We start from the raw sequence: 19730 nt of genomic DNA, 5'->3' as shown, positions 1-19730 counted from the left end.
AGAATAAGACCATTTTTTTACGAATAAAGTACCACAATGGGACTTAAATCTGGTATTAAGAGGACTAACAAAACCCCCGTTCACTCCTTTGTCAGACATCTCATTAAAACATCTATCATACAAAACCGCTTTTCTGATCTCCATAACATCAGCCAGACGCCTAGGGGAGCTCCAGGCCCTCTCATGTAAAGAACCTTACCTCTGTCTTTCCAGATAGGATAGTTCTAAAATTAGATCCCGGTTTTCTCCCCAAGGTCGTATAAAATTTCCACAGGGATCAAGAAATTATTTTGCCATCCTTTCCTGTAGATGTCATTCAGCCGGAAGAATCTCAATTCCATCTCCTTGATGTACAAGACACCATCGTGTTATACTTGGCCACTACTAAAGAATTTAGGAAAGACAATAACCTCTTAGGGCCCTTTCACACTTGCGCTGTCCGGATCCGGCGTGTACTCCACACGCCGGATCCGGAAAAATGCAAGTGTACTGAAAGCATTTGAAGACGGAGCCGTCTTCAAAATGCGTTCAGTGTTACTATGGCACCCAGGATGCTATTAATGTCCTGGTTGCCATAGTAGGAGCGGGGAGCAGGGGAGCGGTATACTTACAGTCCGTGTGGCTCTCGAGGCGCTCCAGAATGACATCAGAGCGCCCCGTGCGCATGGATGACGTGTTCCATGTGATCACGTGATCCATGCGCTTGGGGCGCCCTGACGTCACTCTGGAGCGCCCGGGAAGCCGCACGGACGGTAAGTATGCTGCTTCCCCGCTCCCCACTACACTTTACCATGGCTGCCAGGACTTTAGCGTCCCGGCAGCCATGGTAACCACTCTAAAAAAGCTAAACGTCGGATCCGGCAATGCGCCGAAACGACGTTTAGCTTAGATCCGGATCAATGCCTTTCAATGGGCATTAATTCCGGATCCGGCCTTGCGGCAAGTCTTCAGGATTTTTGGCCGGAGCAAAAAGCGCAGCATGCTGCGGTATTTTCTCCGGCCAAAAAACGTTCCGTTCCGGAACTGAAGACATCCTGATGCATCCTGAACGGATTTCTCTCCATTCAGAATGCATTAGGATAATCCTGATCAGGATTCTTTCGGCATAGAGCCCCGACGACGGAACTCTATGCCGCATTCGGACAACGCAAGTGTGAAAGGGCCCTTAGTCCAGTTCGCTGGTCAGAACAAAGGGAAAAAAGTGTCAAAGGCCTCCATTGGTAGATGGATTAAGTCTATCATCGCATGCTGCTACTCCATGGAGGGCCTGAATAGCCCAGCCAACATTAGAGCCCATTCCACTAGGGCTATGGCATCTTCCTGGGCAGAGAAGCCCGGTGTTTCACAGGATACCATATGCAAAGCGGACACTTGGTCAAATATAAATACCTTCATAAAACACTATCATCTGGATGTTTCAGCCAGTGCAGACCTGATGTTCGAGCGCAAGATTCTCCCCCCCCACACCTAGTAATCTGGTAGTGCTTCATGGTAGCCGTCATGGTGGATGATAAGGAAAACCGTAATTAGACTTGCCGGTAATTTTGTTTCCTTGAATCCACCATGACGGCTCAGATATTTCTTCCCTATGTAAACTTTATCAGAGAGTATGAAGTAATACACTTTATTTTTTTATTTTTATTTTTTTTAAATTGGTGTCACTGGTGGCTGAAGGGTCATCTCTCCATGGTAGCCGTCATTATGGATTCAAGGAAACAAAATTACCGATAAGTCTAATTGTTTTTTTTTTCATTCTTCAAGATTTACTTCTAAACTTCTAAGCCTTGTAACGTCCCCCAAAAATAAAATCTGATTCCCAAAATGATCCTAACATGAAGTAGACATATGGGGAATGTAAAGTAATAACTATTTTTGTAGGTATTACTATGTATTATAGAAGTAGATAAATAGAAATTTTGCTATTTTTTTTAAACTTTTTGGCAAATTTGGTATTTTTTTTTTTTTTATAAATAATTTTTTTAAATTTTTTACTCCATTTTACCAGTGTCATGAAGTACAATATGTGACGAAAAAACTATCTCAGAATGGCCTGGATAAGTCAAAGCGTTTAAGTTATCACCACTTAAATTGACACTGGTCAGATTTGCAAAAAATTGCCTGGTCCTTAAGGTGAAATGAGCCTGTGTCCTTAAGGAGTTAAATTTCGAAAATTGCAAAAAAAACATTTTTTTCATTAACACTGTCATGAAGTACAATGGGTCACAAGAAAACTGTCTCAGAATGGCTTGAATAAGTAAAAGCGTTCCAAAGTTATTACCACATAAAGTGACACGTGTCAGATTTACAAAATTAGGCTCTTTCAGGAAGGGGGGTAAATGGCCCGGATGTGAAGTGGTTAAAGGCTATGTGATCCGGCAAAACATATGCCAACTGATGGCATTAGTAAGACTGATCAAGATCCTGATCAGTTTTAGAAATGCCTGATCAGTTAAAAAAAAATACATTGAAATGCGGATCCGTCTTTCTGGTGTAATCCGGCAAATAATAAATAATAGATAAATACGGTAGATAATGGGTAAAATATTTATAATTTATTAAACACGATAATAGATAGTATGATAGATAATAGGTAGCTAGATAGATAACAGGCATAAATATAGATATATAGATTTTGGGCTAGATAGATGGGTAACTAGATAAATAAAAGGTATATAGAAAGATAAATTGGGTGGGTAGATAGATATTAGGATGTGTCCGGACATGTTTTGACAACTATTTGCTATTGTCACAGCTGCTCGTAGTAACACGTATAAATAGTGTGGACTTCTGAATTATGTACGTGTTTGTACAAATTGATGGACAGACGGCGTATTAATAGATAGATACTTGTTATCGGCACCGGGAAAGTTGGGTTCAGCAGTTAGCTATTGTTAATATTTATAAATGCTACATATCATTTTTTTTTTTTCTTCTTAATGCCTGGCCCTGTAAAAGTGCACATGATGCGACAGTTGCAGAGAAAGGGGAGCCTGCAGGAGTAACTACAGTGCCCTCATTGCTCCTTTACATATAGTAAAACATAATTTTTCTCAGCAATGTGAGCACATATGAACATGAGACCAACACAGATGCCTTCATCTGCCAAGCGCTCATGCAAAAGGTCAGCCAGTTTTATCGGTACAAATCTGCTGAAAGATGCGTGCTGGCAACGTAATATAATGTCTGTAGATTGGTGCTAAAGTCCTTGTTAGCATGTGCCAGTTTCCCCGGGCCGTGCAGTGTTATTAATTGGAGGCCACTGATGAACGGGTCTGGTCATACGTCCCACCGTTATCAGCCATCTTCAGGCCAGGAGAGCTGTACAATTAGATGCAGGTTGGAATAAACAAGCAGATGGCGGTATGCTAATCAGCACTTTGACAAATCTTCTGTGGACATCATATTGGTAAACATTTACTGTTTCCAACATGAGTGAAAATGTGTGGCCAACCCCTTTAATCTATAAAGTATTGCATAAAATAGGGATTGCATGTACTTATAAAAGCAAATTTCACAGGACTCACAAAATGCATGTTGTCTTCCAGGTGCATATGGATCAAAGCAGTAACTCCCCACCAAACACGGGTAAGTGCATTAACTTGTTGGGGTTCACAACTGAGAATTTCAGATGCTGGTCGCCCTAAGAAATCCAGTACTTGGTCCAAAATTTGTTAGCCCGTGCGCTTTATATACTAAGTGTAGCGATATAGTATACAACATTTAGTATTCGGCGCAGGAGAGCGCCCTTCAACCACTGCGCCTGCACCGAATCTATCTTTCCCTTCTATCTACCTGTTATTTATCTAGTTACCTATCTTGTCTAGCCCAAAATCTATATATCTATCTAGCTACCTATTATCTATCATACTATCTATTATCGTGTTTAATAAAATATTATAAATATTTTATCTATTATTTATCTATAAAATACTATAAATATTTTATCTATTATATAGCTATCTGTTATCTATCTATCTATAATCGTGCTTAATAAAATACTATAAATATTTTATCTATTATATAGCTATCTGTTATCTATCTATCTATAATCGTGCTTAATAAAATACTATAAATATTTTATCTATTATATAGCTATCTGTTATCTATCTATCTATAATCGTGCTTAATAAAATACTATAAATATTTTATCTACTTCCTATCTATCTAGCTGTTATCTATCTACCCATTTATTAAACCCCTTTTTATATCTTTTTACATTTTATTTTAGCATTTTTCTTTTTATTGTAGCACTAGTCTATATTTTTGCACTTTATTTTAAAAAAAAATCATTTACTATAGCATAATGGTACTGTCACACTTGCGTTAAACTTTTCCGGTATTGAGTTCCATCCTAGGGGCTTAATACCGGAAAAAAACTGATCCTAATGCATTCTAAATGGAATATGTAATTGTAGGGGACAAACAGCTGACATAAATATTAAGGTGTCAGTTATTCATTTATGTCTTAATCTATATCTTTATTATTTTATTAAGCAGGTTTATAGATAGAAAATAGATACATAAATAGATAATATTCAGTGGGTTGTGTAGATGCTCACCTGTCTAATATCATGCAAGGTGTTCTAGGTCTAACTGGCTCACCCAGCCAGTGACAAGATTACGTGAAGATAGGTTTGATAGACAGACTGGCACACTAATATCTGGGATCCAGTGAAAGGCAAAGAGTAGGAGCGGAATGAGTACGTGTATAAAATCTAATTTATTGCCCTTAAAAATGGGTTAAAAGGTAAAAAGTACAAAAAAATGATAAAGTGGTACAGAGGATAGTACAATTATCCGGATTGAAATAGTCTTATGGTGGTACAGTTCCCCGGAACTAAAAATGTGCAGTATTCCGGAGGAAAATGAAGTGTCTCAGTCTATCAGCCGTGCCTTAGTTGATTGACGGTCAATGTGTTCTGTGCCTGTACGGCCAGGGATAATCCACTGTATAGTGTGCTGGAGCAGTGGGTCCCTTTCCACAGAGATGGTGATGTTGGCCTTATGAGAAATAGCTGGTTGTAGTGCACAACATAGTTGTTGATGTTGGCACTATGGTAAAAATGGCTGGTTGTGGTGCACAACGTTGTTCACATTAGTTGGCGATTCAGCAGATATATGATGTTGTTCACATTGATTGGGCTACTGTTAGTCCATGTGAAGATTACACGTTTAGGTCAATATTCAGATGCTGAGTATATTCATGCGTTAGTATGTTCATTCACATGGATGATAGCAATGTGGAATTTAATAACTGGCAATTTTGCGGCACTAGTTTAGGGAGGGTGCTAATTTAAAGAAGCAAAGTCTATAGTATGTGTGAGCTGTGCTACTTGATAGTTTATAATATGTTCATACTAAAGCCAGGTGAATTTTGCAGGTTAGGCTACTTTCACACTTGCGTTCAGAGCGGATCCGTCTGAGACGGATCCGCTCATATAATGCAGACGGTGGATCCGTTCAGAATGGATCCGTCTGCATTATATTGTAAAAAAAATTCTGAGTGTCAAAGTAGCCTCAGACGGATCCGTCCAGACTTTACATTGAAAGTCAATAGGGGACGGATCCGTTTGAAAATTAAGCCATAGTGGGTCATATTCAAACGGATCCGTCCCCATTGACTTACATTGTAAGTCTGGACGGATCCGTTTGCCTCCGCACGGCCAGGCGGACATCCGAACGCTGCAAGCAGCGTTCAGGTGTCCGCCTGCTGAGCGGAGCGGAGGCCAAACGCTGCCAGACTGATACATTCTGAGCGGATCCGCATCCACTCAGAATGCATTAGGGCTGGACGGAAGCGTTCGGGGCCGCTTGTGAGAGCCTTTGAACGGAACTCAGAAGCGGAGCCCTGAACGCTAGTGTGAAAGTAGCCTTACTCACAACTGCGATCCTCTCTGCGGGATTCTCCACCACTTGTGTGTGTCCTCGCTGTGTGTTTCTTGCTCGGATTGCATTACTCACAGCTTGCTCAGAACAAACTCGGGGGCTATACTCACCAACGCTTTGGAACACAAGCGCACCAACCCTCAGTCCTGCTATAGCGCATTATGCCGATCTGTAATTGTTTGACTTGTACATAAAAAGAGATCGCCATCCTCAATGTCCTCCTGTCGGCTCTCAAAAACTAAACTAGGCGCTTTTCGAAACGGAGCTTGTTTCTTCCTCAGTGGAATGTTTTAAAAAGAATATAGACCCAGGATTCCATCTTGGGTCTTTTTGTCTTCATCAAAGTCAGATCAAATCCATTGCCTGGGTTATCTCTATAGATAGCTTGGATCACTCAAATAAATGTGTTAATAATAATCAAATTTAAAACGTAATATGGGACATATTCACAAAAACATATTCACAAAAACAAAACCAGACGCGTTTTGAAACAGAGCTCGTTTCTTCCTCAGTGGTATGCAAATCCATGGCCTGAGTCATCTCTATAGATAGCTTGGATCACTCAAATAAATGTATTATTCACATGCGTTAATAATAATCAAATTTAAAACATAATATGGGACATATTCACATTTCATAAGATACACATTAGCGGTGACCAACATTAAATACTAATATATACTAAGTGTTGCGATATAGTATACAACTTTGTCTATTAGCATATACATCTCCATCAGTTGTAATGTATTACCACATAGTTATTCATATAGACCTCTCATACTTGGGATATATATATATGGTCATATAGTCATGGTATACCCAGATCACAGTTTGCAATACAAGTGTTTGCAAATCAGAGGTAGAACTTAATCTTGACCATTCCCATGACTATATATCCATACATAGGAGCACATGGCAGACTATTACATCACATATATAGTTTATCCCCCCCCCCCCCAAAAAAAAAAAAAATATATATATATATATATATATATATATATATATATATATATATATATATATAATAAAAAATTGTATATTATTGGATGCATTGTTTGATATTGAGCACTGGTTTACAACACTTCAAGTAAAAAACAATAGTAGCTTCAATACGTCAATGGTATGCCGCAGCGATTCCCAAGAGTGAAGTTGGTACATGTCACAGTTCAGTACATGCGTTTTTGAGGGACCATGCGTTCCCTATCCAGAAGAATAAACCTCTTCAAACTTGACCCATCCAATTACGGAGACCTAAGAAATTTATCAGGTCCCACTATCACCAATTCAGGGCTCCTGTGGGATGTCAGAAAATACGCAAATAGTGAAGCACTATAAGTCACCAGCAACCGTACCTGCGTGATTGGTATACAGCAGCTCGGTATACAGGCACATCACACAAACGGCAAGGCTTTCCTTCTTATCTTTGGTCTTCTCTTCACCACTGCTAAAAAACATTTAATCGCTCCAATAGTAAAGCACCACTTGCAAAATCAGCATATATAAGGTTTAATATACTCACAAATGTAAGACAAAAGTAAACAGTCTTTACAATCCTGCCCGACCCGGGTTTTGCTCCACGCTTCGGCAGAGGCGTAACAATCTTTTTTCCACAAGCATTATATACCCTCCCTCCCCTCCCCCATAAAACATAACTTTTCAAACACTTATAAAACACTTATGTCCAGCAAAGTAACAATCCCCTTCCATGTTCTAAATGGGTGACTCCCTCCAATATTAACTTCTCATGTTTTACACGTATCTCTCCAACTTCAACTCAGATCTGAGCTCGATCAGAGAAATGAGTTGAAGGTTGGAGAGTTGCGTGTAAAACGCGAGAAGGTAATATTGGAGGGAGTCACCCATTTAGAACATGGAAGGGGATTGTTACTTTGCTGGACATAACTTTTCAAACACTTATAAGACACTTATGTTTTATGGGGAAGGGGAGGGAGAGGGTATATAATGCATGTAGAAAAAAGATGGTTACGCCTCTGACGAAGCGTGGAGCGAAACCCGGGTCGGGCAGGATTGTAAAGATTGCTCTGACTGTTTACTTTTGTCTTACATTTGTGAGTATATTAAACCTTATATATGCTGATTTTACAAGTGGTGCTTTACTATTGGAGCGATTAAATGTTTTTTAGCAGTGGTGAAAAGAAGACCAAAGATAAGAAGGAAAGCCTTGCAGTTTGTGTGATGCGCCTGTATACCGAGCTGCGCTTGTGAGTACAATCACGCAGGAACGATTGCTGGTGACTTATAGTGCTTCACTATTTGCGTATTTTCTGACATCCCACAGGAGCCCTGGATTGATGATAGTGGGACCTGATAAATTGCTTAGGTCTCCATAATTGGATGGGTCAGGTTTGAAGAGGTTTATTCTTCTGGATAGGGAACGCACGGTCCCTCAAAAAACGCGCGGTTTACCACAGTGTTCCCATATTATGTATTGAAAAATATCCCATCAGCAGTATCTAAGGCTACTTTCACATTTGCGTTCAGAGCGGATCCGTCTGAGACGGATCCGCTCATATAATGCAGACGATGGATCCGTTCAGAACGGATCCGTCTGCATTATATTGTAAAAAAAATTCTGTGAAAGTAGCCGCAAACAGATCCGTCCAGACTTTACATTGAAAGTAAATGGGGGACGGATCAGTTTGAAAATTGAGCCATATTGTGTTAAATTCAAACGGATACGTCCTCATTGACTTGCATTGTAAGTCTGGACGGATCCGTTTGCCTCCGCACTGCCAGGCAGACACCCGAACGCTGCAAGCAGCGTTCGGGTGTCCGCCAGCGGAGCGGAGCCCAAACGGTACCAGACTGATGCATTCTGAGCGGATCCGCATCCACTCAGAATGCATTAGGGCTGGACAGATGCGTTCGGGGCCGCTTGTGAGAGCCTTTAAACGGAACTCACAAGCGGAGCCCCGAACTCAAATGTGAAAGTAGCCTAATTGGCATCTTGTCTGCTGGTTGTTTTAAACCCATTGTCTAGAATGTTTTACCAATTGTCAAAATTGCAGACAGACAAGTTTCCAAAGGAGAACAAATATAGTGAAATCTACAGTTCATGATTACCAATGGAAAATAAAAGAACTACTTACATGTAGTAGTAAGTCGGTCATATATATTGAAGTGTCCTTGTCGGAGACACAAATGCACAAATATCTAGATGTGAAGCCAAGAGAATTTGCAAATTAGGATGCCTAGTTCCAAAAGGCCTGAATGCTGAGCTGGAGATTTTTGGATTTTTATAGAGGATGGCGGGACAGTGTGCACAAGACGTCGGTGTAGTGTTTAATCATACACTGACGCTTCCTGCGTCTGTCCCCCGATCCTGTACCTTCCGGCAACCTAAGTAATACATCGTAATATAATAGTACCATACAGTTAGAATGAGATCATACTGGTATCATACAAACAATTTCACAATAAGATATGGTAACATCTGTGTTATTTTAGGTGGTAGAATCGCATGGTGTGAATTGCACCAAAAACATAAGAGATAATAGAACCCAATGAGTTTAAAACAACCAGCAGACAAGAAGCCAATAAGATACTGCTGATGGGCTATTTTTCAATATATAATATGGGAACACTGTGGTAAACCAGTGCTCAATATCAAACACTGCTAATCTAATAATATACCATTTTTTATTATATAGTATTTTTTATTTTAAGTTTTTCGTTTTTGGGGGGTAAATTATATATGTGACGTAATAGTCTGCCATGTGCTCCTATGTATGGATATATAGTCACGGGAATGGTCAACATTAAGTTCTAACTCTGATTTGCAAACACTTGTATTGCAAACTGTGATCTGGGCATACCATGACTATATGACCATATATAGACCAAAATTTTGGACCTTCTCATTCAAAGAGTTTTCTTTATTTTCATAACTATGAAAATTGTAGACTCACACTGAAGGCATCAAAACTATGAATTAACACATGTGGAATTATATACATAACAAAAAAGTGTGAAACAACTGAAAATATATAATATTCTAGGTTCTTCAAAGTAGCCACCGTTTGCTTTGATTACTGCTTTGATTACTGCTTTGCACACTCTTGGCATTCTCTTGATGAGCTTCAAGAGGTAGTCACCTGGAATGGTCTTCCAGCAGTCTTGAAGGAGTTCCCAGAGATGCTTAGCACTTGTTGGCCCTTTTGCCTTCACTCTGCTCTCCAGCTCACTCCAAACCATCTCGATTGGGTTCAGGTCCGGTGACTGTGGAGGCCAGGTCATCTGGCGCAGCACCCCATCACTCTCCTTCATGGTCAAATAGCCCTTACACAGCCTGGAGGTGTGTTTGGGGTCATTGTCCAGTTGAAAAATAAATGATGGTCCAACTAAACGCAAACCGGATGGAATAGCATGCCGGTGCAAGATGCTGTGGTAGCCATGCTGGTTCAGTATGCATTCAATTTTGAATAAATCCCCAACAGTGTCACCAGCAAAGCACCCCCGCACCATCAAACCTCCTCCTCCATGCTTCACGGTGGGAACCAGGCATGTAGAGTCCATACGTTCACCTTTTCTGCGTCGCACAAAGACACGGTGGTTGGAACCAAAGATCTCAAATTTGGACTCACCAGACCAAAGCACAGATTTCTACTGGTCTAATGTCCATTCCTTGTGTTCTTTAGCCCAAACAAGTCTCTTCTGCTTGTTGCCTGTCCTTAGCAGTGGTTTCCTAACAGATATTCTACCATGAAGGCCTGATTCACACAGTCTCCTCTTAACAGTTGTTCTAGAGATGTCTGCTGCTAGTACTCTGTGTGGCATTGACCTGGTCTCTAATCTGAGCCACTCGTTTTTCTTTACTTAGCTGCTTTTTTCTTTCCATAAGGCCTCATGCACACTGCCGTGTTTCACGGCCGTATGCGGGCCGTGGAACCGCGGCCTGGATCCCTCCTGAGAGCAGGAGCGCACGGCGTCACTGGTTGCTATGACGCCGTGCGCTCCCTGCTGCCGGCACAGTACAGTAATACACTGGTACGATCTATACCAGTGTATTACTGTACTGTGCCGGCAGCAGGGGGCGCACGGCGTCATAGCAACCAGTGACGCCGTGCGCTCCTGCTCTCAGGAGGGATCCAGGCCGTGAAACACGGCAGTGTGCATGAGGCCTAATACAAATTCTAACAGTCTATTCAGTAGGACTATCAGCTGTGTATCCACCTGACTTCTCCACAACGCAACTGATGGTCCCAACCCCATTTATAAGACAAGAAATCCCACTTATTAAACCCGACAGGGCACATGTGTGAAGTGAAAACCATTTCAGGTGACTACCTCTTGAAGCTCATCAAGAGAATGCCAAGAGTGTGCAAAGCAGTAATCAAAGCAAAAGGTGGCTACTTTGAAGAACCTAGAATATGACATATTTTCAGTTGTTTCACACGTTTTTGTTATGTATATATTTCCACATGTGTTAATTCATAGTTTTGATGCCTTCAGTGTGAATCTACAATTTTCATAGTCATGAAAATAAAGAAAACTCTTTTTGAATGAGAAGGTGTGTCCAAAATTTGGGTCTGTACTGTGTATCCCAATTATGAGGTCTATATGAATAAATATATGGTATTACATTACAACTGATGGAGATGTATATGCTAGTAGACAAAGTTGTGTACTATTTTGCAACGCTTAGTATATATTAGTATTTAATGTTGGTCACCGCTAATTCATCAGTGTATCTTATGAAATGTGAATATGTCCCATATTATGTTTTAAATTTGATTATTATTAACGCATGTGAATAATACATTTATTTGAGTGATCCAAGCTATCTATAGAGATGACCCAGGCCATGGATTTGCATACCACTGAGGAAGAAACGAGCTCTGTTTCAAAACGCGTCTGGTTTTGTTTTTGAGAGCCGACAGGAGGACATTGAGGATGGTGATCTTTTTATTTACAAGTTAAACAATTACAGTCATAAGGCGCTATACCGGGACTGAGGGTTGGTGCGCTTGTGTTCCAAAGCGTTGGTGAGTATAGCCCCTGAGTTTGTTCTGAGCAAGCTGTGAGTAACTCAATCCGAGCAAGAAACACACAGCGAGGACACACACAAGTGGTGGAGAATCCCGCAGAGAGGATCGCAGTTGTTAGTAACCTGCAAAATTCACCTGGCTTTAGTATGAACATATTATAAACTATCAAGTAGCACAGCTCACATATATCATAGACTTTGCTTCTTTAAATTAGCACCCTCCCTAAACTAGTGCCGCAAAATTGGCAGTTATTAAATTCCATATTGCTATCATCCATGTGAATGACCGCATGAATATACGCAGCATCTGAATATTGACCTAAACGTGTAATCTTCACATGGACTAACAGCAGCCCAATCAATGTGAACAACATATAGGCATTTAACATTTGCTGAATTACCGTCCAAAAAGTACAGTTTAAAGGGAACCTGTCACCAGTTTTATGGTGTCCTAACTAAGGGCAACATAAATAAGTGACTGATTCTCTTAGCAAAATGCTGGGTCACTTTCTTTAATTGATCCAGTCAATCTGCCAACATCTTGTATTGAAAAGCTCCAGCTCATAATGATGAGTCCTGAATATTCATGAGCTCCTGAATCTTCCTACCTGCTGCTGATTGACAGCTATTTTCGATATGAATCAGCTGCAGGTGGGCAGGGGAGTGGCTATAGCTCTGAATTAAATAAATGCTGGACTCAATGACATCACGCTGGACTCAAATCGGCTCATTAGCATGCGGCATGTGGCATCTTTGTGTGTATATTATGAGGTAACCATCTGTCACACCAGTAAGTGAATACATCTAAGGCACTTTTTAGTAGTTACGGTAATGATTGTATATAATTAGTTAGGTTATATTCAAATATCCACATGACAGGTTCCCTTTCTCACCCGCGTTTTGGCTTTCTGTTTGTGAGATCCGTTCAGGGCTCTCACAAGCGGTCCAAAACGGATCTGTTTGCATTCTGAATGGAAAAGGATCCGCTCAGGATGCATCAGTTCAGTCTCCATTCCGCTTTGGAGACGGACACAAACGCTGCCTGCAGCGTTTTGGTGTCAGTTTGATTAATCTGAGCCAAACAGATCCGTCCTGGCACACAATGTAAGTCAAGGGGGACAGATCCGTTTTCAATGACCCAATCTGGCACAGTAGAAAACGGATCTGTCTCCCATTGACTTTCAATAGTGTTCAAGACGGATCCGTCTTGAGCGTGAAAGTGGCCTTAATATACCAGTTTGGCCATTTTTATTTTTTTTATTTTTTTTATGCGTGAGCTCCGCATATTATAAGCCTGGATCCCCAAATAATGTATTTTTAATATTTTAATGTATGTTTATACATAATATGGATTAATAAAATACAGGAGATGTGTTCAGAGCCTGTCATATAAGTGAATTATTTGGAGTTTTTGGTACCGTGGGGTGAACGGTTGACTGGGCTCCACACTAGCTGGTGAGCTCCCTCAAAGAGTTGATATTATTTTATTAAGCATGATTATAGATAGATAACAGTTAGATAGCTGTATAATAGATAAAATATTTATAGTATTATTTTATAGATAAATAGGTAATAGATAATATATAAAATATTTATAATATTTTATTAAACACTATAATAGATAATAAGTAGCTAGATAGATAACATCTAGATATATAGATTTTGGGCTAGATTGATTACTAGATAATAGGTATATGGAAAGATAAATTGGGTAGATAGATAATAAAATATTTAGCTATTAAATGGGTAGATAGCAGATAAATTGATAGATATTATATAGATGGATAAATATTAGGATGTGTCCGGACATGTTTTGACAACTATTTGCTATTGTCACAGCTGCTCGTAGTAACACATGTATAAATAGTGTGGACTTCTAAATTTGGTAGGTGTTTGTACAAATTGATGGACAGGCGGCGTATTAGAAGATAGATACGTGTAATTGGCACCCGGGAAAGTTTGGTGCCGCAATTAGCTATTGTTAATATTTATAAATGCTACTTATCTGTGTTAGATAGCTATGTTGAATATCTGTGATAGATGCGGCTATGAAATAGGACAAAATGGCGGTCATCAAATATTTTGCTTAAATCACGGACGCCTTCGGAAAGGGGCGTGTCCACCTGTCACTTTTGATTTTCCAAACCATCCAGCCCTATACTACTGATGTAATTTTTTTGTATGCTGTATTTTAAAAGAAAAACACATTTGACCCAAAAAAACTGCACCTCAACGGTGAAAAAAATGGCGATACAAGATAATGCCTATATGTCCTACACTTAATAATTTTCTTTGACTTGCATGCAGCATCTGAAACTGACATTTTTTCCAACTTGGGGTACTTTCACACTAGCGTTATTCTTTTCCTGTATTGAAAACCGGTGAAGGGTCTCAATACTGGGAAAAAAATGCTTCCGTTTTGTCCCAATGCATTCTGAATGTAAAGCAATCTTCAGTATGCATCAGGATGCCTTCCTTTCTATACCTTGTATGGTATTTGACTGGACAAAATACCACAGCTTGCTGCAGTATTTTTTGCGGCCAAAATTCCGGAACATTACCGCACTTGCCGGATCCTGCATTAATTTCCATTTAACGCACGCACAGTTCTTTCTAGCTTGGAAAAAGATTAAATACCGGATCCGTTATTCCAGATGATACCAGAAAGACGTATCCGGTATTTCAATGAATAAGTCTGCTCTAACTGATCCGGAACCGGAAAAAAAAAATATCCGTTTGCATACAGAGGTCCGGATTCGGACGGCAGGTCCGCCAATGGAACTGCCTGCTGAATTCTAACAACGTTAGTGTGAAGGTACCCTTAATTGTACAAAAAACACATTAAAAGTATTTATTTAGTATCCTGTAATTGTACTGACCTACAGAATAAAGGTAACATGTTTATGCTGCATGGTGAGCAGCTTGTAAGCTTTAACATACAGAAGCAGGATTACTTTTGTTTTCCATTCCCTCTCTAAACAGTTAATGAAAATTAATCACTATGTACTCACAAAACGGTGCTATTGAAAAATAAAAATTGTCCTACCAAAAAAAAAAGCCCTTGGACACTACTTGTGTATGAAATTTCAGGATGAATCTAAAATGCACTTAACGTTTACAGGTGACCTTCTCTAAACTTTTGAATGCACATTGCTGTTCTCTAATAAGAATCTTAACTGCCAAATTTACAGCGGGTGTTTGATCCGTGAATCGCCCAATAAATGTCCTGGTTCAGTTAGAATTGGTATTTAAACAGTCTTCCTCCTCATGCTGTTTACATTTTGACATCATGAGACCAAGATGACACCTAACAATCGATCAACAGTACCTCGCGAGGCTTCAAGCAGGATGTTCTCAGATGGAAGTGACCACTGAGCTTAGGGTGTCATCAGCAGGTTGCTTGAAGAATATGAAACTACCTTGCGACCAGATGAAAGAGATCAAGATTTTCAACCTTTCTAGTTATCAATTGAACCAAGAAGAAATTAAGGTTCTATCCAAAGGTCTCTTATTCTGCCCGTCTACGAAAGCTGACGGATTTAACCTCTTTCTTGACTTACACAACTTTATCAGAAACCTTACTCTGAAGAGACATTTCAATATCATAGCCAATCATAGAAAAGAGGCGGACCCACCGGAGGAGTTGGCAGACTCCACACCAAAAGGACAGTACATCAGTACTGATCTGAGACCACGATAAAATTTTTATCCCCTACACCATAGGGGAAATTTTATAGAAACCTTTTATGATCTAGTTCTAGATGATTTTAGAGCCATCGATAAAATACAAATTGAAAAACATAATCTTAACACGAAAGAGAAGAGAGCCATCAAACAATTACAGGACAACTCGGGCCTAATAATCCGCAACACAGATAAAGGGGGTGGCATTGTATTACAAGATAGGAATGACTATACCAAGGAGGCGATACGCATACTGTCTGACACGGATTACTATCAACAGCTGGATGAGAGCCCTCTAAAAGAACACCAACACTCTTATCATTTCAAAGCTCTTATCATTTCAGCGTCCCACATTCTCAGTAAAAAGGAATATAAATATATTCATGTTAGACGCAGTTTTGGCCACTTTCTATCATTTACTGAAAATTCATAAAAACACTTCCAACCCTCCCGGCCGTCCAATCATTTCAGGCATTTCATCACTTACTTGCAACCTATCCCACTATGTCGATATTCTTTTACAAAAATATGTAGTGCAATTACCATCATATCTTCTAGATTCTACAACCCTAATACAGCTCTTACAGAATGTTAAATGGAAAGACAAATACAACTGGTTGACCCTGGATGTCACATCCCTCTACTCAAATATTCAGCATGATTTGGGTATTAACTTTGTAAAGGGATTTTTAGATGGTGATGATCAACTACCATCGGAACAAAATGATTTTATTTTAAGGAGCATTCATTTTATTCTTACTCATAATATTTTTAAGTTTAAAGATACCGTCTACTTACCGACAAAAGGGACCGCGATGGGCACGCGTTTTGCGCCCAGTTTTGCTAATCTTTTTATGGGGGCTTTTGAGGATGCTTTTATCTACAAATCGAAATATTGGACGCAAAACATAATATTCTACTGTCGTTATATTGACGACCTGATTCTGATTTGGAAAGGGGACCTTTTAACAATAAACAATTTTATCGAATACCTCTACTCCACTAGTTTGGGTCATAACCCTTTCAGGCACAAGCGATAAGTTTACTGCAGAATATCGCAACTTGGAACTAAGTGCAAATAACGGAACAGTCAACACACGAACATTTAAAAAAAAAGTTGACTGCAATAGTTACTTAATATTCAGGTGAACATTTTAAAAAATGGAAGAAAAACATCCCGTTTAGCCAATTCAAGCGAATTAGGCGCAATTGTTCCAGAAACTATGACTTCATCACACAAAGTGGGGTAATTAGATCCAGATTTTTACAAAAGGGCTACACAATAGACATTGTAGATGCAGCCCTTAATAAAGCCAAATCACTCACACCGTCAGACTGTCTGTTAGGAACAGAATGACAAGAAACGCAGCAATACTAACTTTTTAACTACCTATAATAGTAATCATACGGATATCCGGAGAGTCCTATCCAGACATTTGTATATTCTGAAAAAGGATACTTTCCTGAATACAGAATTAACCAAAGAACCCACTTTAATTTTCAGAAGGGCGAGGACATTAAAAAATATGTTAGCCCCTAGCAAATTGAAGAGTAAGCCGGAACAAGTGGCCAGACCAGTCAGCTCCAGGATACCGGGGAGTTATATGTGCAATCATTGGAGATGCTTGTGCTGTAAATCCTTAAATATCACCACATTTTTCATGGGCCCAAATGGCGAATCTTTCGTGATCAAGGATGAATTGAACTGCGGATCAATGACTATTATTTACCTAATTACATGCCCATGCAGTCTTCGCTATGTGGGGTGTACTATCGACTTAACAAGCACAGATCCAACTTTAAGAAACGGTTCCTTCAACACAGCATCTCCAGACATGCTACTTACTATTCATCATCATCGGCAAGTTCACTCTGATCGAACAAGTTCGATCAAATGGATATAACATTATCCGGACTGAGAAAACGTGAGATGTTCTGGATCTATAAATTGAACTGTCTCAATCCATATGGCCTTAATGAAGCCTTTGAAATTAACCTATGAAATCCCCTCTTTCCTATTTCAGTTCCATTAAAATATTGCCTCTAACCCCTTCATATGCCCCCCTCCCTTAAAACGCCACCACCCGATACCATCACTCGGTGCACATGAGGTCCCCTACACACACCCCATACATCATGCCTATTTCAAGACGTCTACATAGATTTCACTATATATATATATATATATATATATATATATATATATATATATTTTTTTTTTTATATATATATTTATAATATTTAATACATTTATAACATTCACAACATTTTTATTTTATATTATGAATACCATTTTTTTTTTATTACATATAGGATGTATTCATCTACCATGGGATTTTATCAACATTATATACCCTATTCCATCTAGTTTTTAATCAATATCAATTTATCTATTTATTGTGTTCTATTTTCCCTTTTTTATCAATTAAATAACTGTATGATAACACACTCCACCTATTCTCTACTGTATCAGTGCACTACTTCCAAAATAACATTTATTTGTACCCAAAATATTCCTCATTGCATAAGCTAATTATTTCCAGAATACAGTTATCATTTTAGATAGATTATACTCTATTTAGCTTTTAGCACATTGACATGTATCCCAAGTCATAAAAAAGTCTAATGCATCCTATATAATCAGCTGTACCCAACCCACTGCAGCGATTTGAACGGACGTAACTCCACACTCCCCACCTCTTAGGTAGCCATAGCATTTGGTTGCTAGGATATGGGCTGACGTGTGTAGCCGCCAGATCACGTGGCCGGCCGCCTCCCGATATAGCCAGTCTTCCTGATGTCTCGGGATGCAGGAGGTCACGTGCCGCAAAACAGGTCATGTTATCGGCTCACATGACCCTCCCAGGTCCTGCGACCATAAAAACAATCAGGAATTAGTACTCCTAGTAAAAAGCTAAGAAATAAGGATCGCACCACAGTTTTGTTATTAAATACCTAAAAGGCTATCTAGAAAAAAGAAATTTTCTGTCTCCTGTATATTTTCTTTTTTAGCAATCTTTGTGAGCTCTCTCAGTACCGCCCACTGACCCACCCCCTTTGTTTTTGGCGTTTTTTTGCAATGTATTTAAATGTATGTCATTTGCTTTTATGTATGCAAGTCAATTTGTACCTGAAGGGGTATATCCCCGAAACGCGTTGTACAGCTTGCTCTGATAAAACTCTTAATCTTACCACTGGGTGGTTTTTGCGCTGTGGGACATTCCTATTTTCCACTGAATCAGCAGGTTGCAACAGAGAGAGAATGACTGGAAGAGTCACAGAAAGGCATAGAACTGGACATCCTTTGGCCACATCCCACACTGATGACTCTTCACTGTGAACAATGCCCTGCGGAACCGGATAATGAATGCCGCACAACTCCAGGCACATTTAAGGGAGGTGAGAGGCACCCAAGTGTCACGTCAGACCATTAAAAACCATTTACATCAGTGTGGTCTGTGTGCTAGACGACCTGCAAGGGTACCCGGCCACACCACCAGGCACAGGCGTCATTGTTTTGCATGGGTCCGGGAGCATCTACTCTGGACGAGGGACCAGTAGGCCTCAGTGCTGTTCACTGATGAAATTCGATTCACGTTGATCAGAAATGATGGCGGCCAACGATGTTGGAGACGTCAAGGAGATAACTTTGTATCAGCCACTGTTGTCACCAGACAACACTGGTGTTAGTGTGGGCAGGTGTGTCTAGTCAACTGTCCTACACTTTGTGAATGGTACAGTGACAAGCCCATACTACTTGAATAACATCATTAATCCAGTCAACGTGCCTTTGCATCAGCAAAACACAGGCCTAATTTCATCTTCATGGACGACAATGCGCCAGCTAATCAAGTTTGCATCATTAGGGAATGGCTGCTGGAGACTAGGGTACCTCCAGACCTAAATCCCATTGAAAACCTATGGGATCAGCTTAGTCGCCGTGTAGAGGCTCATAACTCTGTACCCCTAGAACCTCAATGAGGTTCACTCAATGAGTGAGGGCTGCCCATTATTTGTGGGGGTATGCCCACCACTGTTATTGGCCTTTGTGTCAATAAATGGTTTGAGATGAGGAAATCACCATTGCATGCTTCTACCTACATGCTCTACTTTCATCGTATAATATCACTGCGTGAACTTTTTACATTTTCCA

The 19730-nt window shown here is 39.8% G+C and overlaps 1 protein-coding gene across 2 annotated transcripts in view; it reads left to right on the top strand.

The window, feature by feature from the left end:
• The window catches only part of NABP1 (nucleic acid binding protein 1), a 67267-nt gene that overhangs the window by 36668 nt on the left and 10869 nt on the right, over positions 1–19730 (top strand). For both annotated transcript variants that reach the window (XM_044302873.1, XM_044302871.1), the window contains one exon: positions 3546–3585. In XM_044302873.1, coding sequence (XP_044158808.1) covers positions 3546–3585 — 40 coding nt within the window. The remainder of the gene's footprint in view (positions 1–3545; positions 3586–19730) is intronic.

Source organism: Bufo gargarizans, chromosome 8 (genome assembly GCF_014858855.1).
Source record: "Bufo gargarizans isolate SCDJY-AF-19 chromosome 8, ASM1485885v1, whole genome shotgun sequence".
Classification (NCBI taxonomy): domain Eukaryota; kingdom Metazoa; phylum Chordata; class Amphibia; order Anura; family Bufonidae; genus Bufo; species Bufo gargarizans.
Note: the sequence above shows the minus strand (reverse complement) of the source record. Positions and strands in the feature narration are given on the sequence as shown.